This window comes from Musa acuminata, chromosome BXJ2-7, assembly GCF_036884655.1.
Source record: "Musa acuminata AAA Group cultivar baxijiao chromosome BXJ2-7, Cavendish_Baxijiao_AAA, whole genome shotgun sequence".
NCBI lineage: Eukaryota > Viridiplantae > Streptophyta > Magnoliopsida > Zingiberales > Musaceae > Musa > Musa acuminata.
The window spans coordinates 35,945,848-35,969,380 of record NC_088344.1 but is presented as its reverse complement, the minus strand read 5'-3'; the positions used below and the strand labels follow the sequence as shown (position 1 = coordinate 35,969,380).

At 42.3% G+C, this 23,533-nt stretch overlaps 3 protein-coding genes across 3 annotated transcripts; all 3 read left to right on the top strand.

Moving 5' to 3' along the window:
* The first annotated feature begins 435 nt into the window (after positions 1-435).
* On the top strand, positions 436-2,605 carry LOC135616302 (protein trichome birefringence-like 37). The gene is made up of 5 exons (XM_065115500.1): positions 436-758; positions 856-1,027; positions 1,797-1,972; positions 2,067-2,225; positions 2,314-2,605. Exons 1-5 carry the CDS (start codon positions 436-438, stop codon positions 2,603-2,605), a joined length of 1,122 nt encoding a protein of 373 aa, XP_064971572.1.
* Positions 2,606-7,999: 5,394 nt separating this feature from the next.
* Positions 8,000-10,329, top strand: LOC135616250 (protein trichome birefringence-like 37). The gene is made up of 5 exons (XM_065115443.1): positions 8,000-8,322; positions 8,420-8,591; positions 9,361-9,536; positions 9,631-9,789; positions 9,878-10,329. The coding sequence occupies exons 1-5, from the start codon at positions 8,000-8,002 to the stop codon at positions 10,167-10,169; spliced, it is 1,122 nt and encodes a 373-aa protein (XP_064971515.1). The 3' UTR covers positions 10,170-10,329.
* Positions 10,330-16,295: 5,966 nt separating this feature from the next.
* Positions 16,296-18,738, top strand: LOC135616249 (protein trichome birefringence-like 37). Its single transcript, XM_065115442.1, has 5 exons — positions 16,296-16,633; positions 16,732-16,903; positions 17,755-17,930; positions 18,025-18,183; positions 18,273-18,738. Exons 1-5 carry the CDS (start codon positions 16,311-16,313, stop codon positions 18,562-18,564), a joined length of 1,122 nt encoding a protein of 373 aa, XP_064971514.1. The 5' UTR covers positions 16,296-16,310; the 3' UTR covers positions 18,565-18,738.
* The last annotated feature ends 4,795 nt before the right edge of the window (positions 18,739-23,533 follow it).

Here is a 23,533-nt window from a genome sequence, read left to right as displayed (position 1 = left end):
TCATTGGAAACATATTCTATGAAAACTAATTATATGATCAATTAGCTGGCCAACCATACTAAAAATACTAAAACTTATTTTTGAGAGGAGAATGACTCCCTTATCTTTTTATCATTGATTCGATATGATGCTAAGGGTGGATTTTGTTCTTGTGTAATTTAAGCTATAATAGTTTTCTTTTCGAGTCAAAAATAGGAAAAAAAACAACTAACAAAATCATATACTTGCGCTTTATACATCCGATAGGTGCGTGCCATTCGCTGCCGACCATTCCGAGCCTCAGCCTCAGCCCACACCATCTGTCCGACCCATTTCTCTCCTTAAACTTCTCGCTGCATGGATTTACTATATATTTATTCTTCACGCTACATAAATAGATGTTGAAGCCTCTCCCTCTCTCCATCACTTCCTTCTTTCTTCCTTCCTTTCTTTGTCATGATATCGAGAGCTCAATGGAGTTTCGTGCTTCTCTGCGCGCTGCTGTCGGCGCTGATCGCCTCCTTGAATGGCACGGCGACCGAGAGCTTCCGTTACACGTATCATCTTGGCAATGGCACGTCGCCGGGGAGCAGGGAGGGAGCGAGCGGCATCAGCTGTAACATGTTCCGAGGCGGCTGGGTCTACGACCAGTCCTACCCGCTCTACGACTCCACCACCTGCCCCTTCCTCGATCCGGAGTTCGACTGCCAGCGCTACGGCCGGCCCGACAAGTCGTACCTCAAGTACCGGTGGAAGCCTGATGCTTGTGAGCTCCCAAGGTTGGTTGCCGTCACCGCCACCACCACAGCTTCTTCTTCTTGCTCCTTCCGTTCATTACCGCGCAGCCACTTGCATTTAATGCATGCTCTTGTGAAGGTTCAACGGTTTGGATCTCCTGAGGAGGTGGAAAGGCAAGAAGATTATGTTCGTGGGCGATTCCATCAGCGTCAACCAGTGGCAGTCACTCGTCTGCATGCTTCACGCCGCCGTCCCCGACGCCAAGACGACCTACGAGAAGAACGACACGCTCTCCACTATAACATTCACGGTGCCGTCCTCCTCTCCTCTCCTCCTTATTTTTGTTTGTGGGGTCGAACACCTCATACGTCACATTCACAACTTGCACAACATTTTCTCCCTGGATTTGACCTCTCCTGAGCTCATTGTAACGATGCCTAATGGCCGAAAACCCCGACGATAAGCCCTTTGGGTTTTAATACTGAGAGACCTCCTCGAGATCCTGCAACTATTGCATCGAGTTGATAGGCTGGAACGAGTGTTTTCATCGTATTCTTCGTCTGGCCTCAGCATGGAGTGTAACATCCATGCATCGTGGTTAGTGCATTTATCTCTGCATACGGATGATTAGGAAATTTGATAGCTTATTCTCCCATCACTCAACTTGTTTCTTGATCCAACTTTTCTCATGCTATCCTCCTTGTCTGTCCTGTAAGTGAAGTCAACCCAATGGCACGGATTAAGTGCACATCCAAATTCCTCTGATTTCTTCTTTTCCCTCTTTCTGCAATCTGGCACAAAGATTACCGGGTGCCAAGGCTCATGTACAACAAAGGCTTTACCATGTGTGAGCAGCAGGGATTCCAGATCCAACATCAGCACTGCACATCAAACTAGATCTTCCGTCATGTACCAGAGAAGAATGAAGGAGAGAGGAGAAACCCGACAGAGGTCTTCATGGCGAACTTATCGGAAGCGTACAGCTGACCTGCTACTTCGAGCACAGTCGTCGTCTGTCTTGGATTTTAGCCAACAGGGCACACGAATGCAAGGACAGCTAACCAGATGCAGTATTGCAGGACTATGGCGTGTCGGTGATACGGTACCAGAGCACCTACCTGGTGGACATCGTGGAGGAACCCATCGGCCGCGTGCTGAGGCTCGACTCCATCCAGTCCGGTGCGGCCTGGCTGGGCATCGACATGCTGTTCTTCAACACATGGCACTGGTGGTCACACAACGGGAGAAAGCAACCGTGTGAGACCTGCCCTGCTCACAGATCCCCCAAAGCTCTTCTTGCCTCCCGTATCCTCTCACCCTGTATGACAAGAAGCAACTTTGTGGCGCAGATGGGACTATGTGCGAGACGGAGACCAAGTTCTGAAGGACATGGATCGGTTGGTGGCCTTCAACAAGGGGCTGACTACGTGGGCCAAATGGGTGGATGCCAACATCAATCCTGCCGCAACCAAAGTCTTCTTCCAAGGGATCTCCCCCACCCATTACAAGTTGCGTTATACAGATAGCACTGTGAATCCTCTGGCTTCTGTTTCATGAAGCTGATCTCACTGTCTTCTTCCTTCGTTTTGGCAACAGGGGACCAGAATGGGGGGATAAGAACGCAAAGAACTGTTACAGACAAACGCAACCAGTAAACGGATCGACTTACCCAGGTGGTCCGGTTCCAGCTCAAGGAGTAGTGACGAGCGTCCTCGGCGCCATGTCCAAACCAGTCTACCTGCTCGATATAACCTTGCTTTCTCAGCTCAGAAGAGATGCACATCCGTCTGCTTACAGTGGAGATCATCCTGGTATGGACTGCAGCCACTGGTGTCTCGCTGGCCTTCCCGATACTTGGAATCAGATCCTCTATGCAGCACTTCTTTGACGGAACCGATTCCTGCAACAAGATTTGTGCAACTATCAAAGCATGCAACTGGTAACCAGTTCGCAAGAATTATCTGATCTATCATCGATTGGTGAATTGGTCATTGATCACATGATGTATATGGTGTTCCTGATTCAAATGGTGCCTTCATTACCGAAAAACGATCCCCTGCTTAAATTACAAAATCAAAAGAGAAGCCTCAAGTAGAGGCAGATTATAGCATTGTCCTTTGTCATGCTAATAAGTTTCAGTGGAACTCAGTTAAAGAATGGTTTCGTTTACTGATCCAGCTTTCTCTGCTTACAAGCAGACCTCGTGGTTATTAACATGCATTCAACTGGAAAGTGATAGGAAAACCTGACAAAAACATGTTTAAAGGTGACACTAGCACTTGTATACTGCATGCATTGTTTCTGTTTAGATGCTTACAATAAGCTCCTACACGAACAGATTATTTATTTGAAGTAAACCTCAGTACAGGATCGGTCGATGTCACCATATTGGCCATCCTGTTCCTCTATCCTTGAATACAAGCTTCTTGCTTGGATTATCTTTAATGCACATCGTCCCCAATGAAGCACAAGCAATTCTTCTTCTCCTGTGGCTTTTGCGGCCTCTAGTGGACTTCTAGTGGGAATCATGATCTAATCTGCATCTTAGTGTAACCTCGAGAGACTCAATCAATCACTTTAAGCCCAAAAGATAGGCAACTCTTGTTGATCACAATTCCTTATGATTTATGTCTTGTCCGGCATCCGAACCACCATGGTCTCGATGGACTCGACCAACCATGATGTTCAGTTAAGTAAATACCATCATTACAAGATGAGTCTGATTCGATGATTACCGATGACATCTTAATGTCGTAGGCAAGATAGCGAATAATGATATAGGTGAGCCTTGAGAGACTCGACCTACATCAAGAATCAGTCCCTACCTATAACGATGGAAGGCAATGTGGGCTAATCTAATTGCCTCACGTTTATCGACTGAATATTATTGAGGATTTTGTTTTAGTCTCATAATGTAACTTGTCACACACATACATATTTAATATATATATATACATCACATATAAATATATATATATACATCACATATATATATATATATATATATATATATATATATATATATATATATATATATATATATATATATATATATATATATATATATATATATATATATAAGGTTGTATAAGCAATCACACATCACATGAGCAATTACAACAAATGATCATGGATCACAACCTAATGTGATCAAGCCCGAGCCATTGGGCCTAATCACTAAGATCAAGATCTATGTGTGCAGCGATGCATCTCTATGCCTTGTGATCGTTTATCTCATCCTCGTCGGTTCAGTCGGTATCTCGATGTATCTCCATGTATCACGATTGTCCATCTCGTGGGTCCCGCTATCGCTTTCATGCTCCTACTATGCCTCTTCGTATGATTACAAGTAATAATAATGAGAAATAAAATAGAGGCTCGTAGGCTCTAATAATAATAATCACAAGTACACATATATAACACGGTCCATGATCATCCATCTACATCATACATCACAAGTACACATCATTATCATGTAAGACTAGTAGATAATAATAGTAATTAATTAAACTTTTTAAATAATTAATATTTTCTTAAATGTAGAAAATTTTTTGAATTACGAGAGGTATTTTGATAATTTGGACAAAAGGATTAAACTAAAATTTTTCAAATTCATAGGTGCAAAATTATCTTTTGCCTAAAAACCCTAAATCCCCATCCTTACTACTTGTTGCGTCGTGGCTGTCGCTACCTTGCTAGCGGTGGTCATTACGCTGGGGGGAGGGGGCATCGCAGTTGCTGGTGTATGCGGCACCCCTATGGGCAAGTGTGCTCGCGGGCGATGTCGAACCTCAAGATAATTGCCCTTTGTGGGTGCTACCCCTACGGGCGAGCGCCACTTGCAAGAGTGCTCGCCCACAAGCCTAGCACCCGCAAGCGCTGCCCCTGCGCACGGGCACAGGTGGCCTGCGCTACAGGCGGCTTGCCTACGGGTGGACGGTCACCGCCTGCGGCACCTACATGCAGGTGGCTTGCTGTAGGAAGCCGAGACCTCCATTGGGAGCTCTCAGCTAAGGATACAAGCAGCCTTTGGCCAACCTACAAGGGCAACAATAGTTGCTGCCCTCTTTCACCTTTTACATCAATGATTTTGACGTCAAAAGATTTTTTAAACCATAACACACATAATTAAAATCTAATTTATCACACAAATAACTTGGCTCTGATACCATTGTAGGAAAATCTGAGGAAGAACATAAAAATAAAATCCTCAAATTTTCATCGATGTGTTCGTCATTATGTGAAGATTGGTGTAATAAATCTGTGAAACTTAAAACTACGTATAGGAAAGATTATGTTACCTTAGGATATTATATATACTTGAATCTCTATATATTTCTAGAAGAGAGCGAAGGAGGTTAAGAGTCATCATCTCTAATGTGATCTACACAGCAGGGTTGCAACGATGCTCCTTAAAATTCCAAGCCTGCTATATGAGGAGAAGGGGAGGAGAATAGAAGAGGCAACCCAAAAAGGCTCTAGCCTATGAACTATTAGTTTCCTCCTATTTATAGAGAACCCTTGTCAACTTAACTCTAATGGATCCTACCATATTTGGTATTAGATCTCCATCCAACTATCCAAGTCTTTTAGATTAGTAGATCTCTATTCAATAATCTCTCATTGGCTTTTATTGGATCTCATCCATAAGATCCAATAATTCAGGGGCTTATTGGATATCCAATAAGATTGGAGCGTGATCCTATTCAACTTTTTATCGATGTGTTTATCGTCGTGCGAAGATTGGAGCGCAAAATCCTTAAAACTTAAAACTATGTATATAAAAGATTATGTTATCTAGGGAGATCATATATCTCTAAATCCCTACAAATCTCTAGGAGAGAGTGAAGGAGATCAAGAGTCCTCATCTCTAGCAGTGATCCACACAGTAGGGTTGTGACGATACTCCTCAAAACTCAAAGCCTGCTATATGAGGAGAAGTGGAGGAGAATAAGAGAAAACTCAAAAATGCTATAGCTTATGAACCATTGGTTCCTTCCTATTTATAGATGTCACTTGTCAACTTAATCATAATGGATCATACCCTATTGGGTATTGGATCTCCATCCAACTACCTAAGCCTTTTAGATTAATGGATCTCTATCTAATAATCTCTCATTGGATCTTATTGTATCTCATCCATAAGATCCAAAAATTCAGGGGCATATTGGATATCCAATAAGAAAGGGCTCCAGCGGATATCTTATATCAGAACCTATATTCATTGCAATGCCTATCATATGTGTGTGACCCTCTATGCCCAATATCGAGCTGACCGTGAGTCGTACCATCATAACTACTTATAACTCAGTGAATTATTATCTCAATAATAATTCACTCGACTCATCGACTATAGACGTACTAGGTCACTACGCCATAGTCTCCAGACGATACAAGGGAATCCAATCCATTGAACCTGTATGTCCTCAGTTACCATATACATATAGTCTCTCATCCATCTAATATCCCAAAGATAGTATACCAGATATAGTGCTGTCAGACCCATACGGTTTTTGCTCGAGTCTCGCTCTAACCGGATTCTTCTGGAAAACTCTTTCTCTCTCAATCTGAATGACCATGACTAGGGATTTGTTTGAACAAGAATACGTGTGAAATTCCTATCATAACACTAAAAGTGGATGATTCTCTATCGATACTTAATAGTTCTCGTAAGGTCGGCTACCATTCTCGATGACTAACTATGTTGTATTTGGAACATCCAGACCTATAAGTCCGGTATCAAAGAATGAAGTACTCATACATAACATCCTTGGTGTCTTAAGTCTAAGGACTAGATGTACTACCAGGATTACAGAATCCTTATTTGATAATAAGACATCATCAACCATCCAGCATTCCGTAAGTGGATCAATAAGTGAACTCATTCTCTAATAAGTATTTGTACTGTATCCCTAGTATCCCCACAGTAGCAGCTATGTGATCAGTTACATCCATTATATGGATGAACATATAACATACCAATCTGTCCGGTTATCTCGATGTCCCTCTTGAGTAACCTATGACCAGGATTATTTAGGATTTGTGTTTAAAGGTTAATCGGTCTCGTTATCGTGATTTCGTCACAATCCGATTCCCACTACACAAATCTATGGGCATCACAATATATTCAAGCAATAGGCAATAGATAGTGATAAAATATCAAATAATAATAATAAAAAGAGTGTGTGTTAAGTCACACATGTCATCACTCGAGTGATTAACTTGCAGGGCACCTATGACTAGCAGGTTTCGCATCGAGCAACCCCCAACGCTAACCTATCATGTCGGATTGCCAATGGATAGGAGGTGACTCTGCTATCAGGACGCAGCCATGTAACCATGAGGTAACCCTTCACCCGAGGACACCCAGACGACTCATCCCTAGGGAGAAACCTTACAACCAAGAAAATCCTAGATCGCCTACCTGATCATCCCGAACCGAGTCCATGCCAATAGAACAACTTTCAACCGAACCACCCACGTTGTCTCACGCACTTGGGTGAAATAATTTTTATTCATGTTACTTCCTATCCTAATAATATTTTACATATTGCAATCCTAGCTAACGATGAGTCCAAATTACCTTATTACACTCTATATGAAATATTTTCATGTCATATTTCATAGGATAGCCCTCAAGTGCAGTGTGTTAAGTTACATCGTGATGCCTACGTTTAAGAGTCATGTGAGTGAGATATTGATTTTATTATTATAAGTGATGCGAAAGAGCTTACGTGTTACGTTTATGATGACGTACGAAAGATCTAAATTGAATCTAACTTGACGACTATTATTTTCATGATAGACAAGAAATACGTTGTTCCTTGTCGGTTAATTTTTGTTGAAATCATTGGAAACATATTCTATAAAAACTAATTATATGACCAATTAGCTGGCCAACCATACTAAAAATACTAAAACTTATTTTTGAGAGGAGAATGACTGACTCCCTTATCGTTTTATCATTGATTCGTTATGATGCTAAGGGTGGATTTTGTTCTTGTGTAATTTAAGCGATAATAGTTTTCTTTTTGAGTAAAAAATAGGAAAAAAAACAGCTAACAAAATCATATACTTGCGCTTTATACATCCGATAGGTGCGTGCCATTCGCTGCCGACCATTCCGAGCCTCAGCCTCAGCCCACCCCATCTGTCCGACCCCTCTCTCTCCTTAAACTTCTCGCTTCATTGATTAACTATATATTTATTCTTCACGCTACATAAATAGATGTTGAAGCCTCTCCCTCTCTCCATCACTTCCTTTTTCCTTCCTTCCTTTGTCATGAGATCGAGAGCTCAATGGAGTTTCGTGCTTCTCTGCGCGCTGCTGTCGGCGCTGATCGCCTCCTTGAATGGAACGGCGACCGAGAGCTTCCGTTACACGCATCATCTTGGCGATGTCACGTCGCCGGGGACGAGGAAGGGATCGAGCGGCATCAGCTGTAACATGTTCCGAGGCAGCTGGGTCTACGACCAGTCCTACCCGCTCTACGACTCCTCCACCTGCCCCTTCCTCGATCCGGAGTTCGACTGCCAGCGCTACGGCCGGCCCGACAAGTCGTACCTCAAGTACCGGTGGAAGCCTGATGCTTGTGAGCTACCAAGGTTGGTTGCTGTCACCGCCACCACCACAGCTTCTTCTTCTTCCTCCTTCCGTTCATTACCGGGCAGCCACTTGCATTTAATGCATGCTCTTGTGAAGGTTCAACGGTTTGGATCTCCTGAGGAGGTGGAAAGGCAAGAAGATTATGTTCGTGGGCGATTCCATCAGCGTCAACCAGTGGCAGTCACTCGTCTGCATGCTTCACGCCGCCGTCCCCGACGCCAAGACGACCTACGAGAAGAACGACACGCTCTCCACTATAACATTCACGGTGGCGTCCTCCTCTCCTCTCCTCCTTATTTTTGTTTGTGGGGTCGAACACCCCATACGTCACATTCACAACTTGCACAACATTTTCTCCCTGGATTTGACCTCTCCTGAGCTCATTGTAACGATGCCTAATGGCCGAAAACCCCGACGATAAGCCCTTTGGGTTTTAATACTGAGAGACCTCCTCGAGATCCTGCAACTATTGCATCGAGTTGATAGGCTGGAACGAGTGTTTTCATCGTATTCTTCGTCTGGCCTCAGCATGGAGTGTAACATCCATGCATCGTGGTTAGTGCATTTATCTCTGCATACGGATGATTAAGAAATTTAATAGCTTATTCTCCCATCACTCAACTTGTTTCTTGATCCAACTTTTCTCATGCTATCCTCCTTGTCTGTCCTGTAAGTGAAGTCAACCCAATGGCACGGATTAAGTGCACATCCAAATTCCTCTGATTTCTTCTTTTCCCTCTTTCTGCAATCTGGCACAAAGATTACCGGGTGCCAAGGCTCATGTACAACAAAGGCTTTACCATGTGTGAGCAGCAGGGATTCCAGATCCAACATCAGCACTGCACATCAAACTAGATCTTCCGTCATGTACCCGAGAAGAATGAAGGAGAGAGGAGAAACCCGACAGAGATCTTCATGGCGAACTTATCTGAAGCGTACAGCTGACCTGCTACTTCGAGCACAGTCGTCGTTTGTCTTGGATTTTAGCCAACAGGGCACATGAATGCAAGGACAGCTAACCAGATGCAGTATTGCAGGACTATGGCGTGTCGGTGATGCTGTACCACAGCACCTACCTGGTGGACATCGTTGAGGAACCCATCGGCCGCGTGCTGAGGCTCGACTCCATCCAGTCCGGTGCGGCCTGGCTGGGCATCGACATGCTGGTCTTCAACACATGGCACTGGTGGTCACACAACGGGAAAAAGCAACCGTGTGAGACCTGCCCTGCTCACATATCCCCCGAAGCTCTTCTTGCCTCCCCTCCCCTCTCACCCTGTATGACAAGAAGCAACTTTGTGGCGCAGATGGGACTATGTGCGAGATGGAGACCAAGTTCTGAAGGACATGGATCGGTTGGTGGCCTTCAACAAGGGGCTGACTACGTGGGCCAAATGGGTAGATGCCAACATCAATCCTGCCGCAACCAAAGTCTTCTTCCAAGGGATCTCCCCCACCCATTACAAGTTGCGTTATACAGATAGCACTGTGAATCCTGTGGCTTCTGTTTCATGAAGCTGATCTCACTGTCTTCTTCCTTCGTTTTGGCAACAGGGGAGCAGAATGGGGGGATAAGAACGCAAAGAACTGTTACAGACAAACGCAACCAGTAAACGGCTCGACTTACCCAGGTGGTCCGGTTCCAGCTCAAGGAGTAGTGAGGAGCGTCCTCGGCGCCATGTCCAAACCAGTCTACCTGCTCGATATAACCTCGCTTTCTCAGCTAAGAATAGATGCACACCCGTCTGCTTACAGTGGAGATCATCCTGGTATGGACTGCAGCCACTGGTGTCTCGCTGGCGTTCCCGATACTTGGAATCAGATCCTCTATGCAGCACTTCTTTGACGGAAGCGATACCTGCAACAAGATTTGTGCAAAGACTACCAAAGCATGCAACTGGTAACCAGTTACCAAGAATTATCTGCTCTAGCATCGATTGGTGAATTGGTGATTGATCACATGATGTATATGGTATTCCTGATTCAAATGGTGCCTTCATTACCGAAAAACGATCCCCGGCTTAAATTACAAAATCAAAAGAGAAGCCTCAAGTAGAGGCAGATTGTAACATTGTCCTTTGTCATGCTAATAAGTTTCAGTGGAACTCGGTTTAAGAATGGTTTCGTTTACTGATCCAGCTTTCTCTGTTAACAAGCAGACCTCATGGTTATTAACATGCATTCAACAGGAAAGTGATCGGAAAACCTGACAAACACATATTTAAAGGTAACACTAGCACTTGTATACTGCATGCATTGTTTCTGTTTAGATGCTTACACTAAGCTCCTACATGAACAGATTATTTTTTTGAAGTAAACCTCAGTACAAGGATCGGTCGATGTCAACGTATTGGCCATCCTGTTCCTCTATCCTTGAATACTAGTTTCTCTACCGTTGGCTCCAATAGCTTCTTGTTTAGATAATCTTTAATGCACACCGTCCCCAATGAAGCACAATCAATTCTTCTTCTCTTGTGGCTTTTGCTATGACCTGCAGTGGACTTCCAGTGGGGATCAGGATCCAATCTGCATCTTAACGTAACCTCGGGACTCGACCAATAATTCTAAGCCCAAAAGGTAGGCAACTCTTGTTGATCATAACTCCTTATGATTTCTGTCTTGTTCGGCATCTGAACCACCATGGTCTCGAGGGACTCGACCAATCATGATGTTCAGTTTAGTAAACACTATCGTTACAAGATGAGTCTGATTCGATGATATATACTCGAGGGACTCGACTAAGCACACAATGTCCTCAGGTCACCGATGACATCTCTATGTCGTAGGCAAGATAATGAATCATGATATAGGTGAGCCTCGAGAGACTCGACCTATATCGAGAATCATGATATAGGTGAGCCCCGAGAGACTCGACCTAAACATATTGGCCATCCTGTTCCTCTATCCTTGCATACAAGTTTCTGCACTGTGGGTCCAATAGCTTTTTGCTTGGATCATCATTATCCACACTTATCCCAATGAAGCACAAGTAAATTTTCTTATCCTGTGGCTTTTGCTATAGTCTCAAGTGGACTCCTAGTAAGGATCGAGATTCAATCAGCGTCTTAGTATAACCTTGATGACTTGACCAATTATTCTATACTCAAAAAGTTAGCAACTCTTATCGATCACAATTTTTTGTGATTTCTGTCATGTTCGGCCTCTGAACCATCATGGTCTCGAGGGACTCGACCAATCATGATGTTCAGTTAAGTAAACACCATCATTACAAGATGAGTCTGATTCGATGATATACCCTCAAGGGACTCGACTATGCATACCATGTCCTCATGTTACCGATGACATCTCTATGTCGTAGGCAAGATAGCAAATCATGATATAGGTGAGCCTTGAGAGACTTGACCAACTAGACCTACATCAAAAATCAGTCCCTACCTATAACGATGGAAGGCAATGTGGGCCAATCTAATTGCCTCACGTTTATCAACTTAATATTATTGAGGATTTTGATTTAGTCTTATAATGTAACTTGTCACAGACATACATATTTAATATATATATACATCACATGCAAAAATATATATATATATATATATATATATATATATATATATATATATATATATATATATATATATATAAGGTTGTATAAGCAATCACACATCACATGAGCAATTACACCAAATGATCATGGATCACAGCCTAATGTGATTAAGCCTGAGCCATTGAGCCTAATCACTCAGATTAAGATCTATGTGTGCAGTGGTGCATCTCTATGCCTTGTGATCGTCTATCTTATCCTCGTCGGTTCTGTCGGTATCTCGATGTATCTCCATGCATCGCGATGGTCCATCTCGTGGGTCCCGTTATCGCTTTCATGCTCCTACTATGCCTCTTAGTATGATTACAAGTAATAATAATGAGAAATAAAATAGAGGCTCGTAGGCTCCAATAATAATAATCACAAGTACACATATATCACACGGTCCATGATCATCCATTTACATCATACATTACAAGTACACATCATTATCATGTAAGACTAGTAGATAATAATAGTAATTAATTAAACTTTTTAAATAATTAATATTTTCTTAAATGTAGGAAATTTTTTGAATTACGAGAGGTATTTTGATAATTTGGACAAAAGGATTAAACTAAAATTTCTCAAATTCATAGGTGCAAAATTATCTTTTGCCTAAAAACCCTAAATCCCCATCCTTACTGCTTGCTGCGTCGTGGCTGTCGCTACCTTGCTAGCGGTGGCCACTACGCCGGGGGGAGGGGGCGTCGCAGTTGCTGGTGTACGCGGCGCCCCTGTGGGTAAGTGTGCTTGCGGGCGATGTCGCACCTCAGGATAGTTGCCCTTTGCGGGTGCTACCCCTACGGGTGAGTGCCACCTGCAATAGTGCTCGCCCACGGGCCCAGCACCCGCAAGCGCTGCCCCTGCGCATGGGCGCAGGAGGCCTGCGCTGCAGGCGGCTTGCCTACGGGTGGACGGTCACCGCCTGCGGCACCTACACGCAGGTGGCTTGCCGCAGGAAGCCGAGACCTCCATTGGGAGCTCTCAGCTAAGGATACAAGCAGCCTTTGGCCAACCTACGAGGGCAACAATAGTTGCTGCCCTCTTTCACCTTTTACATCAATGATTTTGACGTCAAAAGATTTTTTTAAAACATAACACATATAATTCAAATCTAATTTATCACACAAATAACTTGGCTCTGATACCATTGTAGGAAAATCTGAGGAGCAACATCACATGCGCAACGGAAGAACATAAAAACAAAATCCTCAAATTTTCATCGATGTGTTCGTCATTATGTGAAGATTGGTGTAATAAATATGTGAAACTTAAAACTACGTATAGGAAAGATTATGTTACCTTAGGATATTATATATCCCTGAATCTTTACATATTTCTAGAAGAGAGTGAAAGAGATTAAGTGTCATTATCTCTAGTGTGATCTACACAGCAGGGTTGCAATGATGCTCCTTAAAATTCCAAGCCTTCTATATGAGGAGGAGAAGGGGAGGAGAATAGAAGAGGCAACCCAAAAAGGCTCTAGCCTATGAACTATTAGTTTCCTCCTATTTATAGAAAGCCCTTGTCAACTTAACCCTAATGAATCCTACCATATTGGGTATTGGATCTCCATCCAACTATCCAAGTTTTTTAGATTAGTAGATCTCTATTCAATAATCTCTCGTTGGCTCTTATTGGATCTCATCCATAGGATCTAATAATTCAGGGGCTTATTGGATATCCAATAAGATAGACTATCTTTCGCCTTTTGCGTTAACGATTTTAACGTCAAAAGATTTTTTAAAACATAACACACGCAATTCAAAACCAATCTATCGCATGAATAACCTGGCTCTGATACTACTATAGAAAAATCTAAGGAGCTACATCACATGTACAGTGGAAGAACATAAAAACAAAATCCCTAACTTTCTATCGATGTGTTCGTCGTCGTGCGAAGATTGGAGCGCAAAATCCTAAAAACTTAAAACTATGTATATAAAAGATTATGTTATCTATGGAGATCATATATCCCTGAATCCCTACAAATCTCTAGGAGAGAGTGAAGGAGATCAAGAGTCCTCATCTCTAGCAGTGATCCACACAGTATGGTTTTGACGATACTCCTCAAAACTCAAAGCCTACTATATGAGGAGAAGTGGAAGAGAATAAGAGAACTCAAAAAGGCTATAGCCTATGAAACATTGGTTCTTTCCTATTTATAGATGTCACCTGTCAACTTAATCATAATGAATCATACCCTATTGGGTATTTGATCTTCATCCAACTACCTAAGCCTTTTAGATTAATGGATCTCTATCCAATAATCTCTCATTGGCTCTTATTTGATCTCATCCATAGGATCCAAAAATTCAGGGGCATATTGGATATCCAATAAGAAAGGGCTCCAGCGGATATTTCATATATGAACCTATACTCATTGCAATGCCTATCATATGTGTGTGACCCTCTATGCCCAATATCGAGCTGACCGTGAGTCGTACCATCATAACTACTTCTAACTCAGTGAATTATTATCCCAATAATAATTCACTCGACTCATCGACTATAGACGTATTAGGTCACTACGCCATAGTCTCCAAACGATACAAGGGAATCCAATCCATTGAACATGTCTGTCCTCAGTTACCATATACATATAGTCTCTCATCCATCTAATATCCCAGAGATAGTATACCAGATATAGTGCTGTTAGACCCATACGGTTTTTGCTCGAGTCTCACTCTAATCGGATTCTTCTGGAAAACTCTTTCTCTCTCAATCCGAATGACCATGACTAGGGATTTGTCTGAGCAAGAATACGTGTGAAATTCCTATCATAATACTAAAAGTGTATGATCCTCTATCGATACTTAATAGTCCTCGTAAGGTTGGCTACCATTCTCGATGATCGGCTATGCTATATTTGGAACATCCAGACCTATAAGTCCGGTATCAAAGAATGGAGTACTCATACAGGACATCCTTGGTGTCTTTAGTCTAAGGACTAGATATACTACTAGGACTACAGAATCCTTGTTTGATAATAAGACATCATCAACCATCCAGCATTCCGTAAGTAGATCAATAAGTGAACTCATTCTCAAATGAGTATTTGTACTGTATCCCTAGTATCCCCACACTAGCAGCTATGTGACCAGTTACATCCATTATATGGACGAACATACAACATACTAATCTGTCCGGTTATCTCGATGTCCCTCTTGAGTAACCTATGACCAGGATTATTTAGGATTTGTGTTTAAACGTGAATCAGTCTCGTTATCGTGATCTCGTCACAATTCGATTCCCACTAAACAAATCCATAGGTATCACAATATATTCAAGCAATAGGCAATAGATAATGATAAAATATCAAATAATAATAATAAGCTAAAAGAGTGTGTGTTAAGTCACACATGTTATCACTCAAGTGATTAACTTGCAGGGCACCTATGACTAGCAGGTTTCGCATTGAGCAACCCCCAACGTTAATCTATCCTGTCAGATTGCCAATGGATAGGAGGTGACTCTGCTATTAGGACGCAGCCATGTAACCATGAGGTAACCCTTCACCCGAGGACACCCAGACGACTCATCCCTAGGGAGGAACCTTACAACCAAGAAAATCCTAGATCGCCTACCTGATCATCTCGAACCGAGTCCATGCCAATAGAACGACTTCCAACCGAACCACCCACGTTGCCTCATGCACTTGGGTGATATAATATTTATTCATGTTACTTCCTATCCTAATAATATTTTACATATTGCAATCCTAGCTAACGATGAGTCCAAATTACCTTATTACACTCTATATGAAATATTTTCATGTCATATTTCATAGGATAGCCCTCAAGTGCAGTGTGTTAAGTTACATCGTGATGCCTACGTTTAAGAGTCATGTGAGTGAGATATTGATTTTATTATTATAAGTGATGCGAAAGAGCTTACGTGTTACGTTTATGATGACGTGCGAAAGATCTAAATTGAATCTAACTTGACGACTATTATTTTCATGATAGACAAGAAATGCGTTGTTTCTTGTCGGTTAATTTTTGTTGAAACCATTGGAAACATATTCTATGAAAACTAATTATATGATCAATTAGCTTGCCAACCATACTAAAAATACTAAAACTTATTTTTGAGAGGAGAATGACTCCCTTATCTTTTTATCATTGATTCGTTATGATGCTAAGGGTGGATTTTGTTCTTGTGTAATTTAAGCTATAATAGTTTTCTTTTCGAGTCAAAAATAGGAAAAAACAGCTACCAAAATCATATACTTGCGCTTTATACATCCGATAGGTGCGTGCCATTCGCTGCCGACCATTCCGAGCCTCAGCCTCAGCCCACTCCATCTGTCCGAACCATTTCTCTCCTTAAACTTCTCGCTGCATGGATTTACTATATATTTATTCTTCACGCTACATAAATAGATCTTGAAGCCTCTCCCTCTCTCCATCACTTCATTCTTTCTTCCTTCCTTTCTTTGTCATGAGATCGAGAGCTCAATGGAGTTTCGTGCTTCTCTGCGCGCTGCTGTCGGCGCTGATCGCCTCCTTGAATGGAACGGCGACCGAGAGCTTCCGTTACACGCATCATCTTGGCGATGTCACGTCGCCGGGGACGAGGGAGGGATCGAGTGGCATCAGCTGTAACATGTTCCGAGGCAGCTGGGTCTACGACCAGTCCTACCCGCTCTACGACTCCTCCACCTGCCCCTTCCTCGATCCGGAGTTCGACTGCCAGCGCTACGGCCGGCCCGACAAGTCGTACCTCAAGTACCGGTGGAAGCCTGATGCTTGTGAGCTCCCAAGGTTGGTTGCTGTCACCGCCACCACCACAGCTTCTTCTTCTTCCTCTCTTTCGTTTATTACCGGGCAGCCACTTGAATTTAATGCATGCTCTTGTGAAGGTTCAACGGTTTGGATCTCCTGAGGAGGTGGAAAGGCAAGAAGATTATGTTCGTGGGCGATTCCATCAGCGTCAACCAGTGGCAGTCACTCGTCTGCATGCTTCACGCCGCCGTCCCCGACGCCAAGACGACCTACGAGAAGAACGACACGCTCTCCACTATAACATTCACGGTGCCGTCCTCCTCTCCTCTCTTCTCCTTCTTCTTCTTCTCCTTCTCCCTCGGACTCCCATCATGACCACTGCTTTCAGCAGTCGCTGTTAACATATTAATCGTCTGTACGTTTTGTTTGTGGGGTCGAACACCTCGTACGTCACATTCACAACTTGCACAACATTTTCTCCCTGGATTTGACCTCCACTGAGCTCACTGTAACGAGGCCTAATGGCCGAACACCGCGGCGATAAGCCCTTTGGGTTTTAATACTGAGAGACCTCCTCGAGATCCGGCAACTATTGCATCGAGTTGATAGGCTGGAACGAGTGTTTTCATCGTATTCTTCGTCTGGCCTCAGCATGGAGTTTAAAATCCATGCATCGTAGTTAGTGCACTTATCTCTGCAAACGGATGATTAAGAAATTTGATAGCTTATTCTCCCATCACTCAACTTGTTTCTTGATCCAACTTTTCTCATGCTATCCTCCTTGTCTGTCCTGTAAGTGAAGTCAACCCAATGGCAAGGTTAAAGTGCACATCCAAATTCCTCTGATTTCTTCTTTTCCCTCGTTCTACAATCTGACACGAAGATTACCGGGTGCCAAAGCTCATGTACAACAAAGGTTTTGCCATGTGTTAGCAGCAGGGATTCCAGATCCAACATCAGCACTGCACATCAAACTAGATCTTCCGTCATGTACCCGAGAAGAATGAAGGAGAGAGGAGAAACCCGACAGAGATATTCATGGCGAACTTATCTGAAGCGTACAGCTGACCTGCTACTTCGAGCACAGCCGTCGTTTGTCTTGGATTTTAGCCAACAGGGCACATGAATGCAAGGACAGCTAACCAGATGCAGTATTGCAGGACTATGGCGTGTCGGTGATGCTGTACCACAGCACTTACCTGGTGGACATCGTGGAGGAACCCATCGGCTGCGTGCTGAGGCTCGACTCCATCCAGTCCGGTGCGGCCTGGCTGGGCATCGACATGCTGGTCTTCAACACATGGCACTGGTGGTCACACAACGGGAAAAAGCAACCGTGTGAGACCTGCCCTGCTCACAGATCCCCCAAAGCTCTTCTTGCCTCCCCTATCCTCTCACCCTGTATGACAAGAAGCAACTTTGTGGCGCAGATGGGACTATGTGCGAGATGGAGACCAAGTTCTGAAGGACATGGATCGGTTGGTGGCCTTCAACAAGGGGCTGACTACGTGGGCCAAATGGGTGGATGCCAACATCAATCCTGCCGCAACCAAAGTCTTCTTCCAAGGGATCTCCCCCACCCATTACAAGTTAGAGTTATACAGATAGCACTGTGAATCCTGTGGCTTCTGTTTCATGAAGCTGATCTCACTGTCTTTTTCCGTCGTTTTGGCAACAGGCGAGCAGAATGGGGGGATAAGAACGCAAAGAACTGTTACAGACAAACGCAACCAGTGAACGGATCGACTTACCCAGGTGGTCCGGTTCCAGCTCAAGGAGTAGTGACGAGCGTCCTCGGCGCCATGTCCAAACCGGTCTACCTGCTCGATATAACCTTGCTTTCTCAGCTCAGAAGAGACGCACATCCGTCTGCTTACAGTGGAGATCATCCTGGCATGGACTGCAGCCACTGGTGTCTCTCTGGCGTTCCCGATACTTGGAATCAGATCCTGTATGCAGCACTTCTTTGACGGAACCGATACCTGCAACAAGATTTGTGCAAAGACTACCAAAGCATGCAACTGGTAACCAGTTAGCAAGAATTATCTGCTCTAGCATCGATTGGTGAATTGGTGTATGGTATTCCTGATTCAAATGGTGCCTTCATTACTGAAAACCGATCCCCTGCTGAAATTACAAAATCAAACGAGAAGCCTCAAGTAGAGGCAGATTGTAACATTGTCCTTTGTCATGCTAATAAGTTTCAGTGGAACTCAGTTTAAGAATGGTTTCATTTACCGATCCATCTTTCTCTGTTTACAAGCAGACCTCATGGTTATTAACATGCATTCAACAGGAAAGTGATAGGAAAACCTGACAAACGCATGTTTAAAGGTAACACTAGCATTTGTATACTGCATGCATTGTTTCTGTTTAGATGCTTACACTAAGCTTCTACATGAACAGATTATTTATTTGAAGTATACCTCAGCATAGGATCGGTCGATATCAACCAATTGGCCATCCTGTTCCTCTATCCTCGCATACAAGTTTCTCTACCGTTGGCTCCAATAGCTTCTTGCTTGGATCGTCTTTATCCACACCTATCCCAATGAAGCACAAGCAATTTTTTTTATCCCGTGGCTTTTGCTATGGTCTGACTTCTAATAGGGATCGGGATCCAATCAGCGTCTTAGTATAACCTTGATGACTTGATCAATTATTCTATACTAAAAAGGTTAGCAATTCTTATCGATCACAATTTTTTATGATTTCTGTCATGTTCGGCCTCTGAACCATCATGGTCTCGAGGGACTCGACCAACCATGATGTTCGGTTAACTCAATACCATTGTTACAAGATGAGTCTGATTCGATGATATGCTCTCGAGGGACTCGACTAAGCATATTATGTTCTTAGATTACCGGTGACATCTCTATATTGTAGGCAAGATTACGAATCACGATATAGGTGAGTCTCGAAGAATTTGACTTACTAAACATTATTAGTTATGAATATGACACTCTGCTGTGGGTCAGAAAGAAGACATTTCTCACATTATTGATAAAAAAGCATAAATGCAAAAGCTATAACTAATTTTCACATAAGAACATCTTTGTGTGATGAACAATAGTCACTCTCTCATTTACTTGCAAACTTCCTGAAACTATTGGAGCAATAGCAGGCCTTTCCTCGATAGCATCAGAATATTTAAGAGTGTCTCCTAATGACCATTTGATAGGGATGATTTTTTCCACGCCAGCTCATTCGAGGCCGACACTAAAATGGTACTACAGGGTATCTCGATGACCATCCTACCTTATCAAGATCACAGAATGATCAGATGGTTTACCTAATTTTATCTCAAACCAGTCAGTAAGAAGTCCTATAGATCAAGTATAAAAAGGAATACGCCAATTTACACGGAGGGGGGACTCTCTGCACACTCATCTATTTATACAGCTTACACTGTTGTCTTCTCCCCTTCCCTGAATTAAGTATCGGAGGGGTGGCATTGAGTAACCCCCAATGCTAACCTATCATGTAGGATTGTCGATGGATAGGAGGTGACTCCGTTGTCAGGACGTAGCCAAATAACCACGAGATAACCCTTCACCCGAGGACACCCAAATGAACCATCCCTGGGGAGGAACCTTACAACCAAGAAGATCCTAGACCGCCTACCCGGTCATCCCGAACTGAGTCCATGCTAACAAAATGACTTCCAACCGGACTACCCACGTGGTCTCACCTCACCAAGTCAATCGCGTTAGCCAAGAAGAGGCACCTGGGTGAGTATGCACCTTCAGCAATGGACCAACCGTGCTGACTCATCAATCGATAATACTCATAACACCATTATTTTAACGCTAGAAGGAGGGTCAAACATTATAGACACACCCTTCTGCCTCCTTTTTTATGAACGTATAAGACAAGGAGGGCCCCTCCTCCTTTTCCCAAGGGGCGGAGGTGAGCCCCATGCTTACCTTGTTAGAAGCATCTCTTAGGCTTCGGCGTCAGGGGGTCGAGCATCCATGGCTCCGCACTCCTGCTATGCCCCTAGCAATTCGCCCCTTGACCCCTTTAAGCTAGTGCCTAGCTTTCCCCGCTTGCGAGAGAGTTGGAGCCAAACACTTGATGACTCCCCAGGGGATGCTCCAATGATACCTGAGGCTTAGGATCTCTCGGCCCACGAAGTGGTAATGCAAAGCAAGGGAAAAGGATTTCAAACATTCCCGAGCTCGCTCAAGAATCATTTGAAGGGCGAACGATACATTCCAAAGAGGTTATCATTAAATTAGACAAAATAAGTTATAAAAGCAAATGTCATCCCGAAAAAAAGTCTATAAAACAAGAGCTAATAAGAAACAAAAAGGGTCATCAAGACCCAATTGCATCAGGCAAGAGGAGGTAAGGCCAGAGGAGACATCGGGTGATCATCGAATGGAACCTCTACGGGAGTTGCTAGTCATAAATGCTCTGCAAGCCAATCACGTGAGTGATGACATGTGTGATATGACATACACTCTTTTTACTTAGTATTATTATGATATTTTCTTACTTTATATTACTTAATGCATAAATATATTATGGTCTCCATGGATCTATGCAATAGGAATCGGATCATGATAAGATCACAATAATAAGACCGATTCACTTTTAAATACATATTCTAAATAATCATAGTCATAAGTTACTTAAGAGGGACATCGAGATAGCCGAATAGACTAGTGTGTTGTATATCCGTCCATATGATGGAGGTAGTTGATCTCATAGCTACTCGTGTGGGGACACTAGGACTAAAGTGTTGTCAAGAGATGTGATGTCAAGAAATGTTGAATTTAATGAACAAAAGAGTCGGAGTTGAAAAAGTAATAAGAAGCATAAGAAAACTATAGCTTTATAAGATGATAATATAATACAAGTAAACACTAAAGAGTTTTTATCTGAATCAACACTCGATTATGTTATATGATTCAAGAAGTCTAATTATAAAAAGGATAAGAATGATTTAGAAACTATACGATGTGATTTGGAGAATTGATAATAATAATGATGAGATTGCTTTACTTTTTTTTCATGCTAGCTTAGAGCTCAAGAATCCTGTGGTGAGAGGTAAGCACGTGTTGCTCCAAGTGAAGACAGTGACACACACTTTGTGGGTAATATCTGTCGGTCATGGGCAAAGGAAATTTTAGGAAAACTAAAAATCTATGGAGTTAAAAATATGAAAGATTTGACCTTGGTTGAAGATACCAAGAATGAACTGTGGTTTTGCATTTCTGGAGTTGTCATCAAGCTCTGAAGCAATGGATGCTTACAGATATAGTATTTGGAGTTGATAGCATTGCTATGATTTCCTTTGCAGATTCTTTTATTGAGCCAAATGATGAAATCATGTCACATGTTAATTTATTGATGGGTTGCCTGCTGTATGGAATGAGGACCGTGTGAAGGATTACTCGAAGAAATATGGCAAAATCGAGAAAGTAGAGCTTGCTCGTAATATGTAAAACAGGAAAGCTTTTGGATTTGTTACTTTTGACACTCATGATAATGCTGTTGAGTGCGCTGAAGGTATCAATAATGCGAAGTGAACAAGTGATTGATATACTTATAAAATCTCTTAAAATTTAAAGTATTTTAACAACTTTGAAAAAAACATGATATATTAGATGCAACAAATTTAAAATAAAAGAATATTAAAATTAAACTTATCAAGATATCATGAAGAGGTTTATTATATCAAAAGGTTAACATATTAAATGTCAATAGAATGATAAACTAAATTGATTATTGATTCTTAAAAGAATCTCTTGAAAAAAAATAATTCATACTAAATATAATATATCTATGGGGACTATATAGACCCAATGTGTTAGTCATGAAAAATATAAAATTTTTAAAATTATAAGGATTTTTAAGTAAAATATAGAATATTTTGTCTTGTCGTATTTTTTTCTTTGTGTGATGGCTCTATCTATTCTCCTTATGTAGTTCAACAATCTTCATCTCTTCTCCATAAACAAGTTAATAGCTCAACTTGGCCAAAAACACATACCTGTTACTCTGCTGCTTGCAAGTGATTACTGAGCAACTTCTTTTTGGATGCAAGAGTAGGCTTCAAGGAATCCTAATGCCAACTGTGTGTGGGGTCTGCTTCAATCATCAATCATCATGGAGAGTGGAGCCTATTATTAATAATCAGGACATCAAAGAGAAGAGATAGATGTATGGAATAGTCCACTTGCTCTATCCATCATTTTGTCTTGCCAACTGCAAATTACTGTAGGAGTTTGCTGCTGTGCCAAGTCTCTGATTCAAATAACAGTCACAGCCATTTTTAATTTATTAATGAGGTGTATGGATTAGATATTAAGCTAATAGAGTAAGTGAGAAATTATGATCACAACAGGAAACAGTTCTCAGCAATCTATAATAGGCAACAATTCTATGATTGACATTTTGTGGTCCTCAATACTACTCTTTTTTGTTTGGTTGTTGAATCTATTGATTACTATCTTTTTCTCAATGTTTCTTCTTTATTTCTCTATGGCATCTCTTCAAATCCAAAATTAAGGTAAAATTTTTATTTTTTTGTGAACTGGGTGAATGGTAAATGGTTTGATAGTGGTGGTGAGTCAGAACCATTGGGCATTAATTGCAATTAGCCTTTGGTGGATCTAGTTTGGAAGAAATGATATAATTTTTATTCAGAATGCCTCCTCTCCTAATAAGATTTTACATAGAATAATCATAGCTAATGATGAGGCCAAATTACCTTCTTGCACTATGCGCGGTCAACACAGCACATGCCACCTGAGGGGTTCCAAGGTGTTGAGATGATTGACGTTTCGCGTTGCTCGTTATAGTCACCGCAGCATGTGAAAATGGCCCAAAAACAATCCAAACCTAGTCATTTTTGGTCGCGTGAGCGAGCAACGAGCGACAGACAATAAGCGAAGCGAGGGGTGGCACCTTCCATATTATCCGAATGTC